The 27,852-nt window shown below is 39.9% G+C and overlaps 1 protein-coding gene across 5 annotated transcripts; it reads right to left on the reverse strand.

Annotated features, from left to right (window-relative positions):
* Positions 1-76: 76 nt before the first annotated feature.
* On the reverse strand, positions 77-27,852 carry GEMIN8 (gem nuclear organelle associated protein 8). 5 transcript variants are annotated; one of them, XM_032750059.3, is made up of 5 exons: positions 27,698-27,852; positions 26,900-26,949; positions 23,730-23,769; positions 20,403-20,868; positions 77-2,045 (listed from the first exon to the last, which is right to left on the reverse strand). In XM_032750059.3, the coding sequence occupies exons 3-5, from the start codon at positions 23,730-23,732 to the stop codon at positions 1,795-1,797; spliced, it is 720 nt and encodes a 239-aa protein (XP_032605950.3). In that variant the 5' UTR covers positions 23,733-23,769; positions 26,900-26,949; positions 27,698-27,852; the 3' UTR covers positions 77-1,794. The 5 variants fall into 5 exon arrangements, with proteins under 5 accessions (XP_032605950.3, XP_030136963.4, XP_072790167.1 ...); XM_030281103.4 differs by lacking the exon at positions 27,698-27,852 and adding an exon at positions 27,517-27,691; XM_072934066.1 differs by lacking the exon at positions 23,730-23,769.

Consider the following 27,852-nt stretch of genomic DNA (forward strand, 5'->3'; position numbering starts at 1 on the left):
GCTTTACCATCTAAGAACTGAAGTGTTCTAAGTATGGAAGTTTGTTTATAGAAGAAAATAAAAGTAAATTACAAGCTGTTAAGAAGAAAATTTATTTGCTCAAAGGAAGGAAACCCAAACAGAACACTGAATTTTTGACAAAACTCACCAAAAACAAGAGTGACAACAAATGACTGTTAATAATCCTTTTCTCTCTCCTATCTCACTGAAGTTTTTCAGATTAATCACACCAGAACTAAGTCTTGGAAACTGGGGGCTTTTTTAATTTCAGTGTTCAATTTACCTTCATCTGTGAAAGAGGTGGAACTGACATGGAAATTCTGCTTTGAAAAAACAGTAATTACTATGGAAAGCAAAGATACTCCAAACTGCACTGCAGACTTGTTTTGTTGCAGCTGGCTGCTGAGTGTCTTACAAACTATACATGCTACAGAGAAACTCTGGACACTCAGTCATCATGAACTGAAGTTAGAATTTTAATTGTAACCCTCCTTTTTTGCCAGGAAGGCAGCTGAGTATGTCACTATGAAACCAGCAGATGATTCCTTTGCCCTGGCATGGAAATGCTGCAATGTTACAAACTACTGCCTTCAATACACAATAATATTTATCAGCAGAGCTTCATAGAGAGTCCTTTTAAACATTTAGGGTACCATTTTCTAAGGAGCCACAGGTTTTGAGGGGCCAGTTCAGCCTCTCTTACACGAACCACAGTGTGTCTCACTTGGTGTGGGGCAAGCACAACTGGCCCAAAGTTGAGTGACAAAAGCAGAACCAAAACAGCTGGTGCAAATGGATGAGCACACACAGGGGTACATCTCTGTGCGGATGGATGAGAACACATCTACTTGCTTATGTTTAAATTTTGTGCATGTCCTATGCACTTGGCCATTGGAAACCTGCACCTAAAACAGACATACCCCACAGGGCTACCTGGCTTCTCCGTGTACATTGGTCAGATATAGTCTATTGCTCTACTAAGCCTTCTTTAAAGCTTCGAGCCCATTGTTGCTTTTTATTAGAATGGCAAAAATCACTGTAGGCACTAGTTCCAAGAGCACTGTGTCCTCTTGTATTTCTCTTCTGCTAAACAGATCTCTAACAGCCAAGACCATATCAGGCTTCTGCCTGATCCTCCCACCCCTTCATTAAAACATTTTTCAATATAATGTTGCTTTAGAGTCAAACTCCTGCCAGACAAGTATAAGTCTGGAAGAACAACTTCCTGCTTTATTATAAACCTTTGAAAAAGAATCCCAATGTCTGGGCTATGGTAACTTGATAAGTTGTATCTTGGCCAGTGGGCTCCTGATTCTCAAAAAAATCCAAGATTAGCAGACATAACACTTCAAGCTATGCTCTGTGAAACAAGATCCTAATACTACTATACTACTATGTTAAATATGTCAAATTCCTAAACAGGAAGAGCAGACAATTCATAAAGTCTTTTTCTTCCCTGCAATTCTTTAAGTTTTCCCAGTTCACTGGGTATGGATGTTGCTATGTTTCTTGTGCATGTGGTCAAGGCAAGCGGGTATCAAATGAGTGAATTTTTGACAGGTTTGGTATTACTGCCCCTCCTATTACTACTTGACAACTGTATGTGGGTTGAATGGACTGTAAACATCACTGACAGACACTGTAAAAGAAAAAAAGGCCAAAGAAATACATGCTGTCCTTGTCAGACTGTCCCTCAAAGCCCAAAACCAAACCTTGCAGTTTGTTCTCTCAGCAGCCCAACCTGAGGCACCTGACCCTGTAGCACTGTGCCACGTCAGAGCACAGTCCAGGTACTCACAGGTTAAGGGGAATAATGGGCCAGAATTTGGGCTGCTTTTTGTCACAGTTCCTATCAAAGGTAAGCTGCATGGCAGCCTCCATGGCCTGGATTTTGGCAGCTTCAGCACCGTACAGTTTCTTCATTTCTGCCATGCGCCTCTCCCCAGGTCTTTCTGTGGGTGGCTCCACAGAACGCTCCACCCTCCTGTGCAGGTCTTGATCAGCCTCCACATATGGGTCCTCAGCTTCCAGCTGCTGCTGCCTCCCTAGACAAATAAACCATAAAAAATGTAAATTACTGGGCTATCAACCAATCATGTTTTATTTTAACTTTTTAAAATACTATCTATTCATATTTTTGCCAGGTCTAAAAGGAATAAAATCCATATGTTCTACGGTGCAGTGGCATTCATTTTGCATAAAGACATTCCTACTAAATATCATGATAGAGCCAGGCTGGAATAAATGAGGAGAAACAAAGAAGATCCTGGAATTGAATCCTAAAACTGTAGGAAACCTCTGTAACAGTACTACTAAGCAAAAATCAACATTGCTCCATTTCTCCTGAAAACACACATAGTCCTGAAAAAAACTCAAACAACAAAACAACAGAAACCCAAAACACAATGCCCCTCTCCCTCCCAAGAAAACTGAAAAAACCCAACCAAAGAATCCCAAACCACTCCCCATACCAAAAAAACCCAAATAAAAAGGAGAGTTGTTTCCAAAATAATGACTTAGCAGCTCAGAAAGGAAACAATGCACAGGACAATGCAACTTTAGTTGAATGATAGCCAAGAGAAAATGTAATCAGTTACTACTCTGTGAAAATGACCAAATGGGTCTGTCATGCCTGCCATTAAGTGCATTCAATGAAACACAGCTGTAAGCATCATGTTTAGATACACTGTCCAAACTCAGCCATTTCTCAAGAGCAGCAAAGTTCAAAGTAAGGCTGGCAGCCTTACTCTATTGCTTTGAAAACAAACAAAACAGCACCAACACAAAGGCATGCATCAGGTCTTTTAAAGAGGATTGAAAACAATTCAAGAGGTGAAACATTTGGACCAATCAGTCAATAAAAATGCTCTGTGGTAAGCCTGACTGTAAGCAGGAACTTGGTTGTGCATGGCCAAATTTACCTCTGCTTCCTGGGTACTACTCTGATGAAAGAAACAATGCTGTGTGCAGTTAAAACATCAAAGTGCTACACAAAACTCCCCTCTTATGGGGAAATTTCTACAAGAGAGAGAAAATCACCCAGCAGCTGAACTCCTCAATAACAAATGACCATCCTAAAACTATGTAACAGGCACAATTGACCACTGCTGACAGCAGTAGGGTTTTTTTAAACACCAAAAAGGACAGTGTCGACAGGTCAGGATGCATTGGTCACACACAAGACATGCTTCTCAGTGTTTGGTGCCATGTACTTCTTCTCTCTTTCAGCCCAATGCAGAGATTTAGCTTCCACAACACACATGGCATCTGCAAACCCTAACCCAAAGTTAAATATTCTGACATTTGTGTGTCAAACATCTGCAGTTTATTTTTACACTGGAAAGTACTGTACTGAGCAGCCAACTGACTGTCAGCCTTCCTAAAGGAATTAGCCCCTGAATGGCATTCACAGAAAACAGATATTTTAAACTATATGATCAGAAACTTCAGTTTTGGGATCTGTTTGTCTGACAGACACAGAAAGCTTTTGTTATGTCATTTGAAATACCATTTGTGTTGGTCACAGAAGGACTTGAGGAGTTATTAGCAATCTATTCCAGAAAGCCATTTCTGTGATTCTGCTTTAAGGGCACACCCCTGCATTAGGCTGCACTGCCAGAATTCACAAGGAAATATACATTAGAGTCCATATGTGTTTTTGGAAGAGTCAGATTTATTTGGTGTTGGGCCATTTTAACCAGAAGGTCTGAATTAAAGAAACTAACATTGCGTAGAGAGGGCTTAGCACTTCAAGGGCAAGTATAGCACCCAGGCTATACCTTGCACCCCACTGAAACCAACTTCCTGGGACACCAGGCTGCCCACAACTACACAACACACTTTTAAGCACAAACTTCATGCAAATTACACTGAATAGATTTAGACAGATAAAACCAAACAAGACTATGCTGGCAAACCAGTGTCTCCCACTGTAGATTACACAGTAAAACTGGCAAGGTAATGAATTGGACCCTTATTTGTTAACTCTCTTGGGACATTAGATAATTCCTTGTACTTCTGTATTGCCCATGGAAATTTTTAATTCTTTAGTTCCATAGCTGTATGCTAGAGACAGCTGCTTCCTCGCTTATTTGCTGTAGAATGCTGTCTGATAGCTCACTGCACACACTGATCCTTAAGAAAAAAAAAATCTCTGGAGATAGATAATGAATTCTTCTGTTTGGAAATTAAATGGATCTCTAGCAGAAGCCTCATGATGGATGAGTGGATTACAGTTTAGTGTGCATCAATCTCCATTTCTCAACATAGACTAGTTCATAAATCTGTAGATCCTAATTGTAACAATCAAAATTATAATACCAATTTAAATTCTGTTCGCAGAATTACCTGATGTATGTCTGGAGTGTTTTACTTTACACTAATCAGATATCATGCCTGTAACTTTCTAACTTTACTTCTGCTATTTCATAGCTACTGGTTAAAAAAAATCCCAGAGTGATTGTATTACAGAGTTTTAGACACATAAATCAGGTCTACAATCCAGGCAGAGGCTCAGGACAGAAATGTGCTATAGGGACCCACAGTATTTTGCACGAAAGGCTGAATTTAAGCACATAAAATGACAGCTGTTGCTGGTAATACCACAGCAGTTGTATGGAATACATTGCAGTTTCAAATCAGTTATCTGTGCAGACATAGCACTGTAACCAACTCCAGAGTAATAGACAGAAACATAGAATGGCTTGGGCTAGACGGGACCTTAAAGATCATCTTATTCAATCCCCCTGCCATAGGGAGGGACACTGTCTACCAGATCAGTTGCTCAGAGCCCCATCCAGCCTGGCCTTGAACACTGCCAGGAATGGGACATCCACAGCTTCTCTGGGCAACCTGCTCCAGTGTTTCACCACCCTCACAGTAGGCAGCATTATTTGCTTTTACAGACTATCAAGGAAAGAAGCCATGAAACTAAATGGGCATGTAAACTGCTTTTCCAAAAACAGTACTTCCAAAAACAGACATAAGGAATAGATAACTGAGAAAGTGCTGTTCTGTTGAGATGGATATTAAACTTTCTTTGGTGGGGCATGGGCTGGGAAGCAGAAATGCTGTCATTTCCAGAAGTCTGGGTTCTATCCATTACCTCAGAGTTTAGTTTAAAAACAATACAAAGCAGTACAACTTGAGCTAAATGTGCAACTACCTCTTCATCAAAAAGCTGACAACTAGAATCTGGTAATGGAAATACAAACAAAATTATAAGCTGTTTATATATAACCACAAGCCTACAGAGACAACCAGAATTTCCCTGAAGCAAGTAATACATACTCATCCACGGAGCAGATAGCATGATTTATCAAAATACTAATTCTCAGTCTGCAGCAATGAAGTCCCCAGCTCACTCTCAGATCAGTTTCACATTTCAAATTCTCAAGTCCTTGGGCTGCCAAGTTACAAATGTAAAACAAGTAATTTTTACACAATTCTAAGTAGTTCCTCCTTCACAGAGACTAAAATAAACATGCTTTCTTTTACTGCATTCATCTTCATCTACTGGCAAGCTTCCCCCAATCAAGGAACAGTATTTTGCAAACGTTCACAAGGCAGGCAGGCAGCTGCAGTGGTGGTTGGTTCCCGCACAAAGGAAAAGCATTGCTGATGTTTTTCCAGTTGGTCAGTTCCATTTCTTTTCAAAGGTGCTCTTTCTCTCTCTTGAAGCTCTTTTCAAAATTAACTTATTCCTACCAAGTCCAGCTCTGCTGGGAAGTCATTGTTACCTGGCCAAAACTAGCTGGGGCATCTTTTTCCAAACACAGTAAATAGAATTCTTTAAACATGAAGAAAAAAAGTCCTGACCTGTCATGCACCTAGTGTCCGGGGTTATCCAAAAGATTACTGTATTCTGTATCTACCTATGCTCAGAATGGGAAGTGTCTCTTTAAGATGACAGATCTGGAAATGGCACCCTAGGGCCAGCAGGTGCTGGCTGTTTTGAAGTCAGGGTTGTGCAGGCAGAGCTCTCTCTTGCCCGTGGCTCTTGCTCTTTGCCTTCGTTCTTGCAGGTAGAGAGCTGAGGCAGCACCGGTGAAGGCTTCCCTCTGGTTTTCTTCTGGGTTCTTTTTTTTTGAGGCAGGAAGGTGTTCAGCCATGTCCAGGAGAGCAGGGCTCCTTCACACATAAAGTGACTTCGGAAGACAAACGTCATCACTCCAGATGTCCACACCTTCCTTCTTCTTCCCCCACCCTTTATATACTGAGACGGTGTCAGATGGTGTCAGATGGTCTGGAATGTCCCTTTGTTAAATTGGGTCACCTCTCCTGGCTGTGTCTCCTCCCAGTCTTCCATACATCACCAAGGTCCTCACGAGCATGGCAGCAGGAAAAGCAGAAAAGCCTTGGCTCTTTGTAAGCCCTGCTTACAAAACATTTCTTATTATCAACCCTGTGTGGAGTGTAGGTTGAAAACACAGCTTCATACCAGTCACTGTGAAGGAACTAACTCTACCCTAGCCAAAACCAGCACATCTACCTAACTCATGCTACATTCCTGGGCCATCATTAGTAATTCTAGGCCTTATGAAAGAAAGTTTCAGATTACTGTTTCTCCCTTCACCACTTTGCCCACTTTTTATGAATGACTTTTAATCTAGTGTGTACTAGCTGAAAAGAAAGTGAACAAATACAGACAACTACCTCCATGCTCAGGAACTGCCAAAAGAGGAGACAGGAACCATTATTAGTATTAGCCATTCACTGCATTTGGGCTTTCATATGCACACAAATGACCTCTTATTTATTTTCAGCAAGACTATGACCTAAGACATAAACTATTTTGCCCCCGAGGTCCTTAGAAACTCAGATGCCTTGTTTCTCCTATTTTTTAAAAGGGAAAATGTCTCACACTTTTTCTAAGTTTGATCCACTTTATATTTCCTTCTTTGTAATATCCTTTGAGAAGCTTAAGTAGTAATGATAACAATAATAAAAAAAAATCCTGTCCAGAACTTATCCTCTTCTTATTAAAAAAACCCACAAAAAACAGCAAAACAAACCAAGGAAAAGAAACAACTTCAAAACCAAAACCCAAATAAATTCCCTTATTTAGAAAGAACTCTCCATGGAGAAACTTTGCAACATTAAAAGGAGATAGATAATTACCCTCCCTACTTCTATGTCAGATTTTTAATGAAAGATTCATACCCAGCATTGTGTGGTTTGTTTTGTACCATTTTTAGTTCTTGGTATTTATACATCCAACCCTCAGCTCACTGCAGCCAGTGATAATATTCCATCTGACAACATTTATTATACAGACATTCTTCCCCACAGGTCTGTAGGTGCCCACACTCAGCAGCCTGCCATGTGCTGCCCCACACAATGGTAGGTATGGAAAAAGACCAAGGGCTTGCTCCTCCCAAATGTCAAATGCAATTACTGACTTTCAGTTGCTTGCTTAGTCAGCATATTATTTTTCAAGGAAATACTGCACTTCCTCCAGTCTTGATGTGTTTTTAATTTTCCATGAATTCAGACTGTGTGTTCACATATTTGTCTGCATATTTCAAACGATGAATTATTTTCTGGTACTGCTGCGTGAGCTCACTTAGTGAGCTTTTCATCTTAAATGCTACCTGAGCTGATCTGGAGCAGCCCACACTAACACTTAAAACCACTACCCATTTCTACTGATTAAAAACTCTTAGTTCTCTCTTTGAATGCCACTTCCCACGAGCCTATCTGCTGTGTTAAGTGTTCTGCCCACACAGGCTTCTCCATGCAAATGCCAGCTTCTTCACCTTCCTAGAAAAGCTAAAATACCTTCACCATAAACCTACATAAGAGGTGTTTTTTTTCATGTGATAGAATCAGACCATTTTATTGTGCCCATACTTGCATGAACTGGGCATAACATGGGAAAAATCAAAATCTTTGCCTTAAGGAATTCCACCAAAACATGGATTTAAATCAGGATTTGTACACAGGATATTCAAGGAGTTTAATTTCTGCAGAGCTCTGCAGAGCTCTGGATTTCCACAGGGCTGTAATCTCAAGTACTACTCTTTATCAAGTACGAAGTTTTGCAGAACAAGTTTCCATCAGTGGGAGTCTACAAGATACAAACAATTGTGATTTACCCCCACATCTGTAAAGATAAAATATTCTTGGTTGCTAAAAACAGCGTGGTCCTGCTTGCTGGAAGGTTACTATGGAACACTAAGTAATTTACTGAAATTGTGGAAACATACTGAAAGAGAATGATGATTTTATAGCAGAATTAACAGCCTTGTCCTAGCTGTAAACTGGCTTGGGGAAAATAGACTTCTTTTAAAACTTTTTAAATTTAAAACTTTGTGCTTCAAAAGATGTGACAAAGGGATTACCCATGACACCACGTAACTTTCCCCTTCCCATTTTTAGCAGAAGTCTGATCTCCAGTGACAGCTAGGCCCTATCTTACTATGCAAGCAGTCTAATCTATACAGAAAAATTAAATACTGACTGGAAAACACTAATTTGGAATAAAAATTACTTTAGTTGTGAGTAACTGCCTGCAATGTTAAGCTTTCGGTTACCAGTCATGACAATCATGAAAGAGAACTACCAAAAATCCTGAGGATAATAAAAACTGCAAATATTGACACTGACAAAGTTTCCATCTGCTAGTTGAGGAGAAAATGAGTTAAAAGAAATGGACTATTTCATCACATTTATCTACAAGAAATGCAATATTCTCAAGAAAAAAAAGAAAATGCTCCCTTACAGGCTTTGAAGTAAGAGCAGATGTGATTCCTTGGCAAGCTTGTGGCAGCCCAAAACCATAGTTTCATGGACATTTTTCCTTCCTGAGCTACAAAAGCAGCTTATGCAATTTCTGGTCTTTTCCCTTAGCTGTATGTTCCAGCTCCCAGGTCCCTCATGCTACTACTGTCTAAGGGGCAACACTAAGAATCCTACAAAAAAAAACCACCAAAACCCTCCCAAAAAAAAACCAAAATTTCAGCATGTTATATTTAGTTCTAGTACAGTTCAGTGCCCTGGAAACACCAGACCAGGAGTAAATGTCTAGGAAGAATTGCTTAGCCTGGCTTTGGCACCAAGATGTGTTCACTGAAGCACAACTGAAACCCATTGCTAAGAGCACGAAATAATCTCAGGTAAGAGAGTGCACTGCCTCAAACACAGTTGCAACAGGCTGTCTAATCAGACAGCAAACACATTTTGCACATCTGACATACTCCAATATTTTCTTGCACTGTAATCCAATTTTTCTATACAGTTTGAAGAGGACAGCGCTGTAGAAACACGGCAAAACTACTTACCAAGACAGCAAATGGAGAAAAATTACCTTTGAAATAAAAATGAATGGAAACCAAGGAAGTAAGATTAGAACTAAGGTGTTCCACTTTCAGGTTTGGTACTTAATGGTATGTGTCACTCTCAAGTTATTAACAACATGCCTCACTGTAAATCTGTGAAATTTATCTAACACTTTAAAGAATTAACTATCTCACATCATTTTGTTATTTGGAACTCGCACAAAGTTATAAGCAACTGGCACAAAGTTATACAGCTAACTGGACAATAAAGAAGCTGATTTCTGTTTCAGAAATATTATTAAAAACCAAGGATTGTTCTGTGGTCTCCAAAACAAACTGCCAAGGATCCTAAACAGAAAAAATATAAACCTTCATGTCCATGTTTACATTAGCACCAGGCTACACTGGTGAGTGCCCAGCTAAACATGAAATCACCTTTATTTTCTTCTATTACCTTCCACAATGAAACCCCTAAAAAGGAGTAGTTTTAGTCCAACCAGAAAATGCACTGAAACAATTAAACCCCATGAATATGAAACGATCAACGAGTCAATGGAACCTGAAGTGAAAGCCTGCTCTAGAACTTGATTGCTCTAAATGTAATTCATCATCAGGGATTTGCTGATGAAGAGGAGCCAACTCAGAGGTGAGCCCTGCGCAGTCAGGGGTCTGTAGCACACCGGAGGCACCAAGGTGTCTGCACCCTGGTGCCATCTGACACAAACTGATAGGAAGTTGCTGAACGACCACTGCTAAGAAATTAGAACAGGATCAGGCACTGGCAGCTGCCTCTAGTAAGGATCAAGCCTACTTCAGTAAGATTAAATACAGACCAGCTGACTCTGCATTCCCATCCCCCAAAACAACTCCAATCTGTCACTGATGACAACAATGCTGACACCAGACAAAGACAACACTGCTAGAGTAAACAGAAGGATTACTTAAATCTATATATAACTGTGTCTTCACATACATTTATGGCACAGTCTGAGGAGACTGAACAAGGAAATGTTAAAATTTAAAAGTGCTACTTTAAAAGCAAACCAGAACAGAGAGGAAACATGAGTTTCACAATAGTTTTTTATGTGTGCCCTGAATAGAAATTAAACACATGCTCTTGGAAGAACATGTTCCACAATGCACTGAGCTGCTAGACAGCTCAATAATACTGAGTTCGGTGCTTTCAGGAAAAAAAGGAAGGAAGTAGCCTGTGTCAGTCTTCTAGATCAAACTCACACATTAGAACTTCACACTGAAATTTCTTTCTTGACTCCAGATACACTACAGTGCTGAATTCAAGTTTGGCTTATTGCTTGATATGAGAGAGCTTCTTTATCAAAAACACTTGAAAAACATTTTGGAGACCAACCTGCAGCCATATTGCTGATTTTCTGGGAGGATTTATAGTCAAGCTATGAATTGGCCTTTCAGTTAACTGGCAGGTCCAAAATTCAGTATTACCACAGACATGCAGAATTAAGTAACAAGGTCTAATCCATAGAAAATTAATTTCAGCAAGTAAATATGCATTTTCTCCTTGCTGCTAGTAAACTATGTGTGCTGCCTGATCAAGCATTTGGAAAGAGACATCTAGAAAAAGGGTCAAACTAAAGGAACTGGTTGGAAGGAAGGGTTGAAGGGTAACTTTGGAAATGTAAATTTACCTCTGACCCTCTGAATTTCTCATTGCTCACTTCAGCACTCTAGTAAATTAAATGAAATATACTTGAACCCATGAGGGTAACTGCTATGCCCACTATTAAAAACACAACAAAAAACATTGGGGACATATGCCAGAAGAAACCTGCAGATGTGCATCCATTGTACTTTCCACAAAATGGCAATGTTTAACTTCAAAAGTAGTTCCAGAATTTGCTGCTGGAGCACAAATCTGAGCACTCTTTTTTGAGAGACAGCTGGCATCCCACTTGTCAGAAAGTTAAGTTGTACTTCTTAGCACTTGGAAGTTTCCTGTCTCCTCTCTGTCACTTCAGCAGGATAATTCCTACATGAAGTTTTTCAGTGACCTGATGAAGACTTTACACAAGGAGAGCCACCAGACTAAAATCCCATCTGACAGCTGCTCAGGACAGAGGTCAGCACCTAATGCCAAAGGAAGGATGCAAAAGCACAGAATGGAAATGTCTACATGTCACCAGCATCACCTAGTGAGAAACAGAAAAATGCAGATGCTTCTCCAAAGCCAGACAGATGCTCTGCAATCTACCACCTCAACACCTCCTCCATCAGCACGATGCACATGATGCAATCTTCACAGCCGGGACACTGCTACATTTACCAGTGGCCAAAAATCCCAAGGAAATGACAACTGATGAATTTTAGAGTGATTCTGCCAATGCTCTGTTCAGCAACCACATCACGAACTGCAGACCTTCTAGAAATCAAGGTATTCTGCAAGGCTCATACAAAGTGAGAACAGCAGCATTAGTTTCAGCATTTGAACAGCCACAGAAAAATTGAGGCCCAGCATGCTCTTTGGAGACCTACATTCCTTGGCAAAGTTTCTACAACTTCTGTGAATACAGAGCTGACTTTTAGAGCAACAATCACTTCAGCAACTAAATTAAACTCAGGAGATTCTTATCCAGCTAAATGTGAGCAGTAACACTCAATGGTGTAACACCCATGTTATTTATTTCAGTAAAAATATCCATTTAGTATTTAGCTGTCATTTTTTTACTTTACCTCCATTTCAGTGTACTAGAGCAGTGATCTGACAAATTCAAACATATATCCTTGAAAATATTGTAGGAAATTTTGACAGCCACATAAACAGCTTTGGGTACTTTGAAGGCCAACTGTAAAAACTGTAACATAGATGAACAGCTGGATTGCTCTATACTAGGTACTTCATAGGGTTACAGCACAAGTGTTTCTCAGTATGTTGCTATATCAACCTTCTCTATTTCTCTGAGCAACAGAGAAGTGCTATCACCCCTGTACTAAAGGTCTAAATTAACAGAAAGTGGACACAAATTCCTAGAGCAGGAGGTATTCTAGATTTTTTGGAATGAACTTCACAGCAGATGACATCACATGGTGGCATAGGTGCTCAACCCTGTCACTAGAAAAGACAAGAAGGACAATGCTCCCTTGTATCCTTAGGGTTTAAGATGCATCATCCTTTGGGTATAAACGACTAGCTTTTTTCTTCCTGGAAGGCATATGTGGAAGACAAACACTATAATTTGGGATATTTGTTTCTAAATTCTACCTGCGTTGAAAGCTTTTGTGGATCTAGTCACAACTGGCACATCCAAGGCTGTGATGGAAGTCTGTACAGACCATGGGTGGCCTAACAAACTCTGCCTGCCCCCTCACTTGATTTTTAGCATCCAAGGAAATGAGTTTGAAAAGACCCAGGCAGATGGAAGTGTCTGAACCGTCAGTTTCTGCCATGCCAGCACCCACATTTCCCCAATGACAAAGGAACTCCCTCTGGATGCTTCTGATAAAACTGAGGCACAGTGAGAGATGCTGAAAAGCAAATGGCGCCTCTGAAGTCTTGGCATTAACAACACCCCATTAAAATTATCTGGGGTAAATGACCTGTCTCCAAGCAAATATGTCTATATAAGGGATTTGCTTTATAACACAGAGACCTAAAATGTGTTACACTCGAGCTTTTTGCTGCCATGCTCTGTTGCAGCTTCTGAGCAGATTTTGTACATCCTGAGTGTAGAAAGAAGACATCACAATTACATCAATTTCTACCTTCCTCTCTGGCATTTGCTTTTCACTATTACTCCAGTGCTGAACACCCTGAAACTTTAAACATTCTTTCTACAACAAAAGCTCCGCCAGTAGATACCAAAATAGCTTGTGTTAGAAAACACTTCACAGTCCACAATTATCACTGTCCACTTACAAGGTTAAAAGTATCACACTAAAGGCAGATGAATTCAGATTTATCATCAGAGAACTGAGACACAGCTCTTCCCTTAGATCATTTAGAGATCCAGAAATGCTGCACGTGGCACCCAGATGGAACCAGTAATCAAAGAATTTTAGGGAAAAGGGAAAAGTGCATAAACTGTGAAGACAGACTGCCCAAGCTGAGTGATTATCACAGAGATGCTTTTATGCCACTTTTCCCTAGAGCTGTGTTTGTCGGCATGGCCTCACCTGCTCTTTTCCACAGCAGCTGCAGCTGCTCTAAAAGCCTTCCCTGCAAGGACAAAGAATTAAGGAGGAGACTAGAGGAGCCTCTCAGAGCAGCTGCAGATGCTAATGGAATAACCAAGCAGGCAAACCTGCCTTCTAAAAAATTACCAGCACCAGTTCCGAGTGTAAGTAGTTGTCTGCATCTTCCCACACCAAACTGTTCCCATATGAAGCAATCTCCTGTAACAGCATTCTGAGAGGAATTTTTGCTCTTAAAACAAGACTGGAGAAGGATTCCTTGTTGCACACATGGCCTCAGCCCTGGGGCCCACCTGTTAGTTTTTTGCCCAAACTTTGCAGAGCCCAAGTAAGTCACAACAATACCTTCAATCCTTGGAAACCTCACCAACACAAAACAGGCACTGACACTCTGTGTGATCTAAAACTGAATTGCCACATTGTATTCTCTCTGTAAACAGAAAGTTCCAGTGGCTGATCCATCAGAGCAATCGACTGACTGGTTTCCAAGGGATCCTTCTGCAACCAGTAACTACCAAAAAGAAGTACCAAATGGATTTCAGATGCTGAGGGACAAAGCTGCTGAGAGGAACAATGACCTGTCTCTCCTGTTTTTATTCCTGTATCCTCAGGACAAGTCCAGTCAGAAGGAATTTTACTACATTACTGACTTACCAGGGCAGCAACAATACAAGATTACCAGACTTCTCTTACTGAGTCATGAATAACTTCGGGATAATAGCTTCCTGGGAGAAAGAGTAGATCAAATTCTGTATTTGTTTAGCAAAGATGTTGTCAATAAGTTTCATTTCGGTCACAGAGATGACATCTAAATTAACTGTTAAGCAAAAGATCTATAAAGAACACTTAGATCAGATTGTTCATTATTCTAGCATTCGAGGCTTTTGCTTTCTTCCTGCTGAGGTCCTCAAAATACCTTATAAAGATAAATAAACTGAACTTCTCAACAAGCGCCCTAGTGTATGTACTGTGCCACTACAGTTAGAGGAATACAACAGGCAGACAAATGAAGGATGACAACTTCAAACACAGGTTTCTGAAGTTTAATACATATGCTCATACTAAGACAGCATTCTTCTTCTCTTCCATCCAATTTAAGAGGAAGTAGAGGCGTTCATCATCTTGGCATTCCTCTTAAAGCAATATCTTCACTACAGTCACACTGAACCACACAAGCTTCTTTTCCCACACTCCCAGCTATTAACCTGCTGTAACTCAAATACCAGTATTACACAGCATGCTTAGAAAAAACTGCTACCAGTACAGCCACTGGCAGATAGGAAACTGGCATTCCAGGTCCCAGCTCCCTAGCTGTCCAGGCTGCACCCATGGGAGCCTGGTCCACAGAAGCCCCAGGTGCCACCTGAAGCCTGTGGCAGCTCTTAGCAGAAAACAAGAAGCCTGGCCTTGCTCTTGTGTACTTTCAGTGGTTGATAACACTGTCAACAGACTCAGCCTGTGGCACATACATAGGAAAGACTTTATATATAATTTCTAGGTACATGTATTAACGCCTCTGCAACTCTTCAAAGCATACAGCTCAGTTTCCTCAGCAGTACCTTGAGCTTTCCAAAGTCTCTCTTCCCTTATTTCTGGCAGCAGCAAGCCATAGGTTCAAAGACCAAAGATACACATTCTCCTAAGCTCAATTCTGTCTTTAGCGTAGGACCCAAGGACATTTTCTCTACAAATTTTACAAATTGATACGCTTTGTATAAAGATAACTTTGTCTTCCATGAAACAGATCTAAAACTGTGCCCAACTCTTGCTCTTCAGACTCTCTAATTTTGGCAGTAGAGATTAGTTTCCAATATTAAAGCAGTGAAAGCTGTGGCACTTTTCCTTGTTCCTCTAGTAAGGAGGCATTTTCTCAATTATTGGCTTCCGGTACCGAATAGCACAGCTTCTATGCTGGACACAGTGTGTGCACTTGAGAAAATTCTGCTGCTACACAACAAAAGGTTCAATCATCAGCATCAGAGATGTGGTACAAAAGGAGTAACTTTCACATTTCTTCTTCAGTTCACAAAATAACATGTTTCAAAAGCACCTCTCAAGCACCCACACATATTGCAGAAAGCACTCTTATTTCACAGGCATTTCTCAGAAGCTTTAGCATCTCAGCTTCTACAGACTGTAGCTAAAGTTCATGCCAAACAAGGCTTTTTGGTTTGTCAAAAAGTTTGTCAACAAAGGCTGCTAAAGAAAGGGAAGTTGAGCTGGTATTTTTAAGTTCACCATCCACACTGCTTGGACAGTTTATGGTAGGGAAGAAGAAAAAGAAACGGTGGGGAGCCTGTAGTTCCAAGTATTTGAGCAAGAGTCATATGAAGAAAAAGGTAGATAAAATCCAGGGAAAAGCATTTACCAAAAATGAAGGAAAGAAGGAAAACATGGTGGTAAAAACCCTGAATCAAAGTCTGTTTTCCAAGAGGCATGCAAGCCTTAAACAAAATCAAAAGCTTCTTGGATCTGGTACTAGTCAAACAAGTTACAAAACATGGAAAATTCCATTACTTCCTCTTCACAGAAGAGGCAGTAGCAACTATCATCTTTCAGAGAAAAAGAAACCTGAGGGGAAAAGCCCACAGATTGCAGTTTTGAAACAAACATCTTCATTCACCACTTCCGTTCATTTCTATAAAAAATATTATTCATCTAGAATAAAAGAATTTAAGTTGAGACCTTATTTTTGGGAAAAGCTGGAGGCTATGTGTGGGCAATAGAAACAGAGGCTTTGATGGAAAAAATAGTCAAAGCATTAACAAATGATAGATTATTATCCTTCGGTAATGAACTGACATGATGGTACTTCCCCTTGCTTTTCTTTGTTTTTAAATAAAGGATTCTGTCTGTGTCCTGTTAACTACTACAGAATAGTTCTCAATGTACTTGCAATGCTGTACTCACTCAATTTTAGCAGTGTTTTTCTCTTATATGCAAGAGGAAACAAAGAAAAATTGTATAAGGACAAACTACATGTTTCAAAGGATAAATTTAAAAGTGTAATAAATATGTGCAATTACACAATTTACAGAACTGTTAGGGTATCTTCCTTTCTTGATTTTTACCCTTTAAAATTCTTGCAAATGTAAAAAGGCACCTTACTGCATTCTATCCTTTACATCTAGGATGCAAATCTACTGCAGAATCTGCTACCACACTTAGGTCTGACAGGTATGGTAACCCAGGAAAACAACTTCATGTTTTTCAACTGCCAAAGGGAAAATTTAAATGCAACTATAAACATTCCCAAGATGCACAGTATGCTTGGATCACCAGCTAAATGAAGTCCCAGAATGACAGACTAGCCTCACATGAAAACCTTCCAAAAAGAGAATCACAGTATAATTACAATTGCATATGAAGAAACAAATGAAGAGGAATTAAAACTGTCTGTAAGGGTTTTAACCAAAGCCATTTATCTAAAACATCAGATAAGTTTGTAGTGTATTAGTATGTCTCAGTTCATACAGCCTCAGCCAAACTTTACTCGTAATTACTTCTGGGCATTCCAGGCACATGTAATTGACTACAACACATGATACAAATACAAAAACTAGTAAGAAATTGATGTGACTTCAAAGACAAAAAAAAAAAAAAAAAAGATTGTTTTAAAAGAGGTTGGTTGTGAACTGTATCACTGCAGAAGTGTTAAATCACGCAGCGAGTTTGCCAGTTTCGAAGCCCTTACTTTACAAGTCAGCCCATCACTGCAAAAGCCCACTTAAAAAACAAAACAAAAAATCCTACAGAAGTTAGAAATCGGCTTGTTCTTCAAGTTTGTGGCAGCTACAAAGAAATGAAATAAATCTGAAGTTTTCTTCTTTGGCTAGTCTGACACATCTTTCTTATCTGTGGTGCTTATCTCTTTGCAATTAGCATTAAGGCTTATATGTTACCATCTAGGCTCAAATGCCTTTCACAGGGCCACAGAATCATAGAATCATTAAGGTTGGAAAAGACCTCCAAGACAGAGCCACCTCATTCCCACCTACCTCAGGCCTATTTAAGTCTTTCACAGTTAAAGTTTGCAAGATCTTATCCTCTGATGTCTACGATTATTTATGTCCAGCAAGCTCTTGATCGGGCTTTTTAATTGAAGAGTCTGACATCAGGTAGGATTCCTTTTAATCCATTTGATTATCCTTCTATATGCCTATGAGACATCTGTGGATCAGGTGTGGGAACCAACTATATCTCACATGAAAAATCAAGACTCACTACACGTGTCCAAAATAGATGCATTAATGCTGTGTAGTATTTCCTAAGTTTGGACAGGTACAAAAACACCAAACCAGTGGAGGTCATACTTCACAAAGATTGGTATCCCCTTCCTTACATGCCAAATTCCCATTCCTATTTGCCCCATTGATGCTCTGCTCCCTTGTGACTCCCACCTCATTCAGTTGCCCATAAGCCGTGTGTCTACCTCTTGCCAACTCTGCTTTTAGAAGAAGAGTAAGCTGTGTGTCTTTTCCCAAGTGAATATCAAGGTGCAGGGGTCAGAGGCTGTGAATTCCACCCGGGCCCGTAACTGATGCCAGAGGAAGAATATACGAGACTTAGCCTTCCCCTTAATGTTCCCTAACGACTGGCTTTTATTTTAACTGATCATCAAGGTCCTTATTGGTATTCTACTGTGGCACACCCAAACAATCTAATTCACTTTAAATGCTATGTAAAAATCTTGCCTCACTCTTACAAATGTCCTTCTCTGAAATGGAGGTGTAATTTCAGGCATTATTTCAGGTTTATGCTACCCAAGTTTCTCTATAAATCTGCTCATATGGACGTGCAGTTTGGGATTAAAAGGAAAAGTCATTAAAGAGAAAATACTCAAATAACTGAGTATATCTTTTGAGGATGCATTATCTCAATCTTCTCAAGCATCAATACAAAATGCCAAGTGTTAAACAGTATGAAAGATATAACATGATATAGCATCATTATGGATCACAGCTTAATTAACCTCTAAATTAAATTTGTTCATAAACAGCAATCAGGAAAATTAATAAAACTACCTCTTAATGTAGAGTACTACTGCCTTTCATACCAGCTCATTTCCAAACCATTAGAGAAACAATGATTTTTCCCTCTTCCTGCTGCTTATGTTTTTTCTTTTGAGAAACTTTAACAGAATAAAAAATTTCTTCTATTTTCGTTTTCCTTCACCATGCAATAAAAAAATATTTCCAAACAAGATCATACTGTGTTTTTAATTGCTCACAAAATTAGCATTTAGAAAGCAACATTCACCCTAGATTTCTATGTCACTTCTAAATTTCACTTATTTATATAAATTATTATAAATTTCACTTTCACAAATCAAGCACTTGCTTACTTTTTCATGCTTTGAGGACTTACAGATGCTTACTCAGCACTATCCTCACTTTATCAGGAAAGCTACTGAAGAAACTGAGGCACACAGTTTCTGAGCCTGCTTGAAGTAGCATGAAGATCTGCAATAGTGCCACTGAAGCACATGGAGTTACACTCATCCAGAACTAGGTTACCACACAACACAGAGCAGAGACCAAATCATCCCAAAAGGCTCTGAGTACTGCTGTGGTGGAAGGAACAAAAGTAAAATCGGTATTCTGAGTCATGAACTTCTTCCCATTTCACTTGCTCATCATAAAGAACAAATCATATTTTTAGCAAGCACAGCCAGTGAGGGGTCTGGAAGAGACTAAATAGCTACACCAAGGTCATACAGGGTATCTGCAACACAGAACATCTCTAAGACCAGACTTCCCAATTTCCAGGATACCACCTTTATTCACTCACATACCTTTAAATAACACTAATTGTATTAGTCAAAATAAATCCAAACCAAAATGTTCTGCACTCCCAGAAGCAATCCAGTGTCTTAAAGCACCAAGTAGCTCATCAAAGGAACATTTCAACAGAGAACACCAAGCTGATTCTGCAAAAGCATACTGAGAAAGGGATTCATATCAGGCACTTCTACAGAACTCCTTAACTCACTTTTCTCTGCTAACTGGATCAACTGTGCATCACATCGATGAGAAGTCTGAAGTTAAGCTGAGTTATCAGCTCACCCTCTGATACCTGCTGATCAAAGAGCTTAAAATACTTTTTTTTCCCTTTCAATCATGGCCTTTATTTTTACAATGTTTTCTCTTTCAGAGAGCCAGAAAAAGTTCTATTAAACATTCATTACGTGTATTCTGGAGTCATGTGAGAAAAGTTATTTTTATTATTCTGCTTTCTTAAAACAAGTAACAATTTTTCTGCAACATCTGTATATGAGTAAAGTGTCAATAAAGCACAGAATAATCCTTTACTCTTTTAAGAATTTTACAGAAACAAAGACGGCCGATACCTCTGAGGATCAAGACCTGAAAAAAATCTTAAGACTTACATTTTCTATCAAAGGACTTGGGACCAGATCAAGATGCTCAACAAAGAGAAACTTGTGACAGAGTACAGAGTGAAGAGGATGCAGGGGGAGGAGAAAAGGGTAATGAAATTTTACTGTCAGGTTAGCCAAAGAATAACAAACAAAATGGTTGCTCCATGTTATAAAATACATTGAGGCTTACTCTAGGATTCAGTGATGTAGTCAAGCATTTCCTGTGGGTTCCCTTCTAAGACATACAGCACATTAACTAGATTTAACCATAAGAATTCTGGAGCTTTTTTCCTCAGCACTGATGATTAATACTGTCTTCTAGACAGAAGTGTTATTCTTCTCTTTGCAGTCATAATTTTTTTTGTCTCTCTCACCAAAAACTTTCAAACATTTTCTAAACTTATTTCTAATGAGTGGTACTTAAGCACACCCATCAGTTCTGCCTATTTCAGTCAGCTGGCTTGTTCACTTGCAGTGCCTATTTCTGTGAATTCTTACAAAACCTGTAAATGTTGAAGCCATCTAGCACTCAATGTTATGGCCACCAAATACCACAAAACACAGAACGAGCATGGACTTACGCAGCTCTTCTCGGTGCCTCTCTGTCTGTGCAAAAAACTGGCGAAGCTCCTCTGTGATCTCCATGTTACTCAAGTCATATTCTATCTCTCCTTCAGACTCAGAGTCTTCCTCCATTTCAGAGTCCCTTTCAGCATCCTCCTCCATTTCGGAGTACTCATCAGCATCCTCCCTCTCCTGGTAGGCACCTGTGTACTGCTGAGCTCCCCCGTGATGTGGAACTCTGACATCTGGTCCATAGCTGGAAGAATAGTTTTGGGTATGTGGGAGATTACTCCCATCCCAGTCTGAGTAGTGGCTGCTTGGAGAGGCTGCAGCAGGATGCCACGGATGCCAAGGCACACGATAAAAGGACTCCATGGCTTTCCTGTAGGCTTTCTGGTGCCTGCGCATCCAGCGCATGGCTAAGTCATAGTGCCTCCAGTACCTGGCGTACACCTTCTGAGAGTACCACGGCTCGGTGTCCTCCTGCGGCCAGAACACACGGGGAGAGGGAAAGAACACAAAAGAATCAACCACACACCACAGCACTAATGCTTCCCTCCAAAAAGAAGGTATAAAGAGAGAGAGAAATGAAGAGCAATTGAGGGGAGAAACTAAATGCAAGCACAATACTGTCTTTTAATCTTTAGTCATCCTTTAGTTATGATGGAACACGGAGATTTGAAAAACAACACGTATGAGCACAATGCACTTGCACCACACCTAATTACTCCTACAAGAGACTCTTTTGGCATCAACACAACCTCCACTGAAGAACTATAAACAGAGAAGTTGTAGCATCCAGAAGGTACATGTCCAGAAGTTGTAGTGTCCAGAAGGCACACTTTTCCAAGGACTCATGCTACTACAGTAGGAATCAGGTTTTTTAGGAAATACACTGTGTGGATATAATCCAAAATTCCTTAGACACTCATATGAGTTATAAGAACTGAGTAATTCCAAGGTGTAGATATTACAACCTACACCTGATTTCCAAATCCACAGACAGAAAACACAAGAGATTAAGATTCCTCTGCATTAAACAAATGCATTCATTTTATCCAGTAATGTATTTCCTCCGTCTGCCTGCCAAAATTTCTCAGAAAAGGTCAAACAGCAATTCAGACAAGTTAATATATCCACCATGGCCACAATCTGTACAATACAAGACTGTATTTAGCGAAATGCAAGCTGCCAGTAAATCTCCTTTTTGTATCCATCACCAACTAAAACATGAAAAGAGGCAATAAAGTGCCACTGATAAAGTACAGAGAAAAACAGTTCTATAGAAAGAAACATAGTGTAACACACCTTCTCCTGTCTTCCAGCTAATCTTAGCTCTCCTTAAAGAAGTTTTGTGCTGTTTAGATTCCACTGCAACTACAAAGCCCCACAGTCCCTGCAGCCTTAAACTTCCTTAATACAAGCCATTTCATCTCTACCCTCATCCAACTCTCAAAAAGCAGGATAACAGAGGATCTTAAAAATCCAAAGCCATAAAGTAGACTAGAGCCTAGAACAAGTAAATTAAATAGCAAATATTTTCTCCCTTTCCCTCATGTCTTAATTTCCATACAAAATACTTTATCTGGAGTAAAACAAGAATGCCTCTACTTTAAATAGGAAAATTTTAATTAAGCCATGCTCTGGCAAACATTCAAAACTATGGCAAAACTAGCTGATGTTTTCAGAGATGGTAACATTTACAGTTCTTTATGAAGGTGCTTGCCTTTTTTTTTTTTTTTTTTTTTTTTTTTTTTTTTTTTTTTTTCCTTTTAAGGACATACAGGACAAAAAATCTTTAAGACTGTTTTCTTGAGCTGTCCTGGCACCATTTTGTCCCCTTAAAATAATGATTCTATAAGGAAAAGAAATCTAAAGGCAAAACAGAAAATTCAAACCTAAAAATACTTTCCATTTAACACTATCCAGAGAGGATAATTTAGTCTACTTACATTTGTTTTCACTTTCTGGTTCTCAGACAATAGAGAACAATAGAACAGTGAGCTTGGAATAATAATTGCAACTCTCATGCTGCCTTTCTTTCTGGAAAATTGAGCCCATTATTCCATAAGAAATAAATGCTGTATCTTTTTAAGGCCATTGTTAAGTGGACTCAAAACCAAAACATCTTCAGCTAACAGAGTACACAAAGAAAAACACCACAAACTTGCATTCCTTAAGGTATTCCTGACAAAAACTGCAGCTTATTTGCGAAGGCTGTGTAGCTCAACTATGTGATTTAAGAGAGACAAATTATCTTTCCTGAAAACAAAGAATTCATGGAGATGAAACTTCACTGTTATTCTCTTCTAGGTCTAACACTGCACCGCTACAAGACCATGCATTTGGAGTTCCCAAAAAGCATCATTCCCAAGATGAGTGGGTAGGAGGAAAGCATCTGCCTTCCATATGGAATTTCTTCATCCTTAATCATCCAACTACCTAATACCTAGGATGAACAATGCTTTATTTACTGTTTCCCTTTGCTTAAGAATGTCATGCTGGCTCCTCATCCTTCAGCAGACAGATGAGAATGTCCTATTATCAAACCTGATACATTAACAAGTTAGTTTTAAAACATTTTGACTATTCTTTAAATATTAAAATACTTTAAAATCCAGTTTTGAAAGACCATGAAGCTTGACAAAAGCAGGTATCTCCTACAGTCTATATATCTGAAAAAAAGACAAGATATTCTTTCAAAGCTCAAAAATTATCTTCCGTTCTTACAAAATGTTTCTAAAAAGGAACTTGATGACTTTACTGAAAGCTCTGGAATCAAGTTGGTTGATTTGTCTCGCTGACTAGCTCCACTTGTTAATTTAGGGAAAAGGAAGACAAAAAGCCAGTTCATGCAGACAGAACTGTGATGCTGGTGCTTGTCTAACTACTTTTTGTGAGGGCTTTTTGTTCAAAGCGACCCTTGAAAACCACTCTTACATTTGAATTTTAAAAATACATCTGTTAAAAAAGAAATTACAGAAATGTTTTACATTTGGGCGGAAAAGGGAAAAGAACACTTTTGGTCTCACTTAATTCTGTGTCTGTGCTTTTTCAGCTGTGGAATAAATGGAAATAAGAGATTTCCTCAAGGAAACAAAAGCTATAAATCTAAGGCAAATGATCGGAGTCCTCTGTTATTCTCCTGTTATTTCTCTGGAGTCTTACCAGGAGTAGACAAATCACTCATTGTTATAATCTGAATTCTATTTTCAAAGCTATTTAGTGACTTTTACATCTAATTTTTACATGTCTGCACTCACAGTTCAATGAAAGTGTTTATATGCATTTTATATATAAAATGTGACTAAGCCGTTCCATAGAAACCTGTGAAGATCTCTTACCATCTCTTGTGGAGTTTGTTCTGGTGATGATCAAGGTGAACTAGAAAATAAAAGAGTAGCTTTTTAATTCATAAAAATATATGTATTAAGGTGATCACAGGCACTGAATATATTTTTTGTTATATCTGAGTACCATGACCTACATCTGTTAAGCATCCCTTTTCTGTTGGGGCAAGTTGAAGTCTCTTACTGATAGATTTTGATTAGCAGCAGTAAAAATCCCATTCATTACAATTCCCCACTACAGTAAGAAAGATAAAAGAGAGCCTTCTACAAAATGCAGCCTGAAATGCTGGAACTGAACATTTCTCCCATTGCTCTTCTCTTTCTTCATGCTTCCCCAACCTTTATTCTCCAAATGAATGCCAAACAAAAACTATAAAGTTAAAGGAAACAAATTGTTCTCACTTTTTAACTGTGTCTGCACAGGAACTTGTATAAAATAAGCAATTGCCATAAAATGTTTAAACCCATCTCAATTCCACTCATGCAGTGAGGTTTAACCTGGGGTGCACTTTTGACCACATACAGTCCCCTTTTTCTCTTTGCCTCTCTTTTTTTTTAATCCTCTCCAGCATCTGATCCTGCCTCCCATGAAGAAAACACAGGTCAGTTCAAGTTGCAACCACAATTTTTAAATGTGAGAAAAAGGCATAAGGAAGAGGGGCAATTGGACAGGAAAAAAAATTTAAAAATGAAAAAATGGTTGTGGGGGTACAAAGGGAGAACAAGACCTCTAGAATCACCAAGCAGGATTTATAACTACCAACATATCCAGGGTAGTTTACCAGTATATCGCACTGAGAAATATTCTTCATCTCCCCATACCTGACAATTAATTTATTACACTAATAGGTTAGCTGCTTCTTTCACGTATTTCTCCTGCTATTCTCACCCTCAGCCTGAACTTTTATTTTAGGTGCCAGTGAAATGTAACAGAAATACAGTACAGTAAACTACCTATTGCTCAAATTCCCAGAAAGAGTGGAATATAGCCAAGACAGCCCTTAAGACTGCTGTAGATTCATACCAGGATAAAGCCAGGGTTTTTCAAAATGCATATCAATACAGTACAGTTGTGTTCTGTCTCATATTTAACAATACTCATTAAAGAGCAACTTTTTGTCACTTAAGAGAAGTCATACTGCGTGAAAGGAGAATGGAATGGTCAACCAAAATGCAAATCATGCAGCAGCTACAAAAGCAAATGACTGTTCTTTTGGATGTGTCCAAAGCCCAAAGTAAGCTCAAAGCCATAAACCCCTGGTAACACCATAACCCCGTGTCTGCAAGAAACTCTACATACAGGAGCAGCCCCACTGCAGCTGATGAACAACTCATGCCAACAAAGGCTGCAGATTCAGGCATTAGGCAACTAAAGCATGTGAGTCACTGGATTCTTTCCTGCCTGCTCGGAGGAAGCAGTAATTGGTAAAGTCTGATACTTTATTATTAACACACAACATGTATGTACACTTTCTGAAAGGAAGGAAGGGGAAAACCCCTGAAAAAACCATCCAACTATATTAGTTTACCAAATCAGAAAAACGTGTTTTGCCAAACACAGAAACTTTAATTATTTTCATAAATTATTTATGAAACATTAGACCACAAATATAAAGCAGAGCATAAAAATGCTGCAAGCGAGAAAACTAAACTAAAAAGTGAGTTTGTTTTATTTTCAGTTGAATTACTCTTCCAAAACAAACTACATCAAATATTAAACAGGACAAGCAGCAGAAAAATAAATGTAATAGTTCTGTAATTTATATTTTAAAAAGTGAAGTATGTGACCAATTGAATATATGAAACTTACAAGCAAATGTACAATTTAAAATGGGAGATTTGTTTGCCTATAATGATCATTAATGATGGACATTTTTTCTACTTTCTTTTCCCAGTTTTAAAATATTTCTCCACTGATAATGAACCAGGGATGTACTCCCTTTCATCAAAACACGTCTATCCCCCTTACCAGCTTGAGGCAGGTGAGCATTAGAGAAAATAAATAAATCCCATCAAAGCAATGACAGCATTTAATTCCCTTGGAGTCAACAGAAGTGGAGACAATGTCTGACATACCTCAATGCACTGGGGTTTATAACTTGGTAAGTAAATCCCACTCTGGGACCACTCTGGGACTAGTGGTGTGTTGTACAGAGTGTGACCCCGTGGAGTAAACAGGGACAACTTTAAGCCCAGTGCAGGATCAGTGAGGGTTCCACTATTCACAATATCCATCAACACAAGATTAAGTAACCTATTACATCACATTATGGTAAAAACATCATATGTTATTAACAGAAGGTGGAATTTCAATAAATTCAGCAGGTTTCAACAAAACATATTTATACAAAGCTTTCATGAAAAAGCCAACTACATTTGAATTGGAAATGTCCCTTACAACAGACCAGCCCCTCTGTCCACTGCTGCTTTTGTCCCTGCTGTGAAAAGTGTCTTCAGTGAGGCCAGAGCTGCCCTAACTCAGTATCCAGTTTCTGGCAATGGTTAGTAGCAGATACTCAGTAAAATGTGACACTAACATATTCATAAAGGAATTACTTTTCCAGATACATTTCTCCTGATTTCAGCAAGTGGTAGATCAGGCACTTTTTTTTTTTTTTTTTGCATCTCCAAAACTTTTGGCATTTAAAGCCAAAGCCCCCATGAATAACAGGTGTTTCCAATAAATCCCCTGACAGTAAGTTTCACAGTTTGAGAGATTAAACATAATTTTGTGCTGTATATTTTGAACTCACCTTAGTACACGCTAGCTAAAAAAATGCAAACATAACAACATCAATAACGTGCATCCTCCCATGAACACTATCTCAATTTTATACTTCTGATGCTTGCTCTGATGCAGAATTACCACCAGAAGAGACAAATATCTGAAAAGTGGGATGACATTCTGTGCTTCAGATTAACGCTGCGCATTGCTGTGACGTTAACTTTAATACCGAAGTGCCCTAGTTACAGTCACATAACAACACAAGCCTGTGATTGCTGGGAGAGCTGGCAGCAAAAGTTATTTCTCTTCAAAAGAAGGGGTTAAAATTACCGACACTATACCCTGCATTCTGTTTTGCGAATGGCTGTAAATACAAGACTTGCCCAGCACTTAGGATAGGGCTGTTTCTCATCCCAACAGGAATGCTATGAAGACCCACCTATCACTATGATGTTCACATCAATGTCCTTAAAACAACAGCAGCAACTCCTGTGAACGGAAGGGAAACAAATTAGCATAATGTAAAATAATATTCCCAAACTTTAGCATATGTACGGATCCTTTGGCCCTATCAGAAGCCGAGGCAGTGTAATCAACTGTGGCTCCCCAGAAGAGGATCTTCATTCTCTGAGCTTCAGCACATAAACCCAAAAGCTATTTCGGCCAAAAATCAGAGGGAAGAAATAACGTGCTGAAAGCTGTACAATTATCAGTAGCCCAGTTAGCTTATGTTTCATATATATGGTCAATTTAGTCATAAACAAGGAACAGGATGGAACTTCTCCAGTACAGCTTTTGAAGGCATAAGTAACTTCCTGGTCTCACAGATCTCGTGCCCAGACTCCGGCAAGTGACCGAAAGGCTCGGAGCAGCGATGAGCAGCGCCGGTCCCTGCTCCAGGGCACACAATTACATCCCAGGGCTGGCAGGAGCACAGGCCTTGTGCCCGGCTGCCCCCGGCCCAGCGCAGAGCGCCGCTCCCGCCCGAGCTCGCTCACGCCGCCTCAGGCCGCGGGCCGGTGACCTGCAGAGAAACGCACAGCCCCGCGCCCGTACCGCAGCACAAGCACCGCCTGGTGCCACAACCACCGCCCTCGGCCCCGCCAGGCGCCCGGGCTCCCACATCTCCCTCCTGAGCCCTTCGCTTTCCCGCTCCCGCCGCCGTTCCGCCCCGGCTGCCATCTCCCTCAGCCCGTCCCCTCCCCGGGCGGGAGGCCGCAGCCGTCGCCGCACCCACCCGGGCAGCCCGGGGCTCCGGCGGGCACGGAGAGCCGGGCAAAGCCGCCTCCGGCGCTCCCTGGCCGCGTTCCGGCGGGCCCAGCGCGGCCTCCGCCGCCGCTTCCGCCGGCGCTGCCCGGGCCCGCGGCGCCACCTCGTGGAGTTGTGGGGAGG

This window comes from Taeniopygia guttata, chromosome 1 (genome assembly GCF_048771995.1).
Source record: "Taeniopygia guttata chromosome 1, bTaeGut7.mat, whole genome shotgun sequence".
In the NCBI taxonomy this organism is placed as follows: Eukaryota; Metazoa; Chordata; class Aves; order Passeriformes; family Estrildidae; genus Taeniopygia; species Taeniopygia guttata.

Bases quoted from the DNA above. Each gene is read 5' to 3' on its own strand.
- GEMIN8 (XM_032750059.3), bottom strand. The intron at 2,046-20,402 runs GTAAGTCCATGC...TTATTTGTCTAG, and splicing joins GAGGCACCGAGAAGAGCTGC to GGAGGCAGCAGCAGCTGGAA.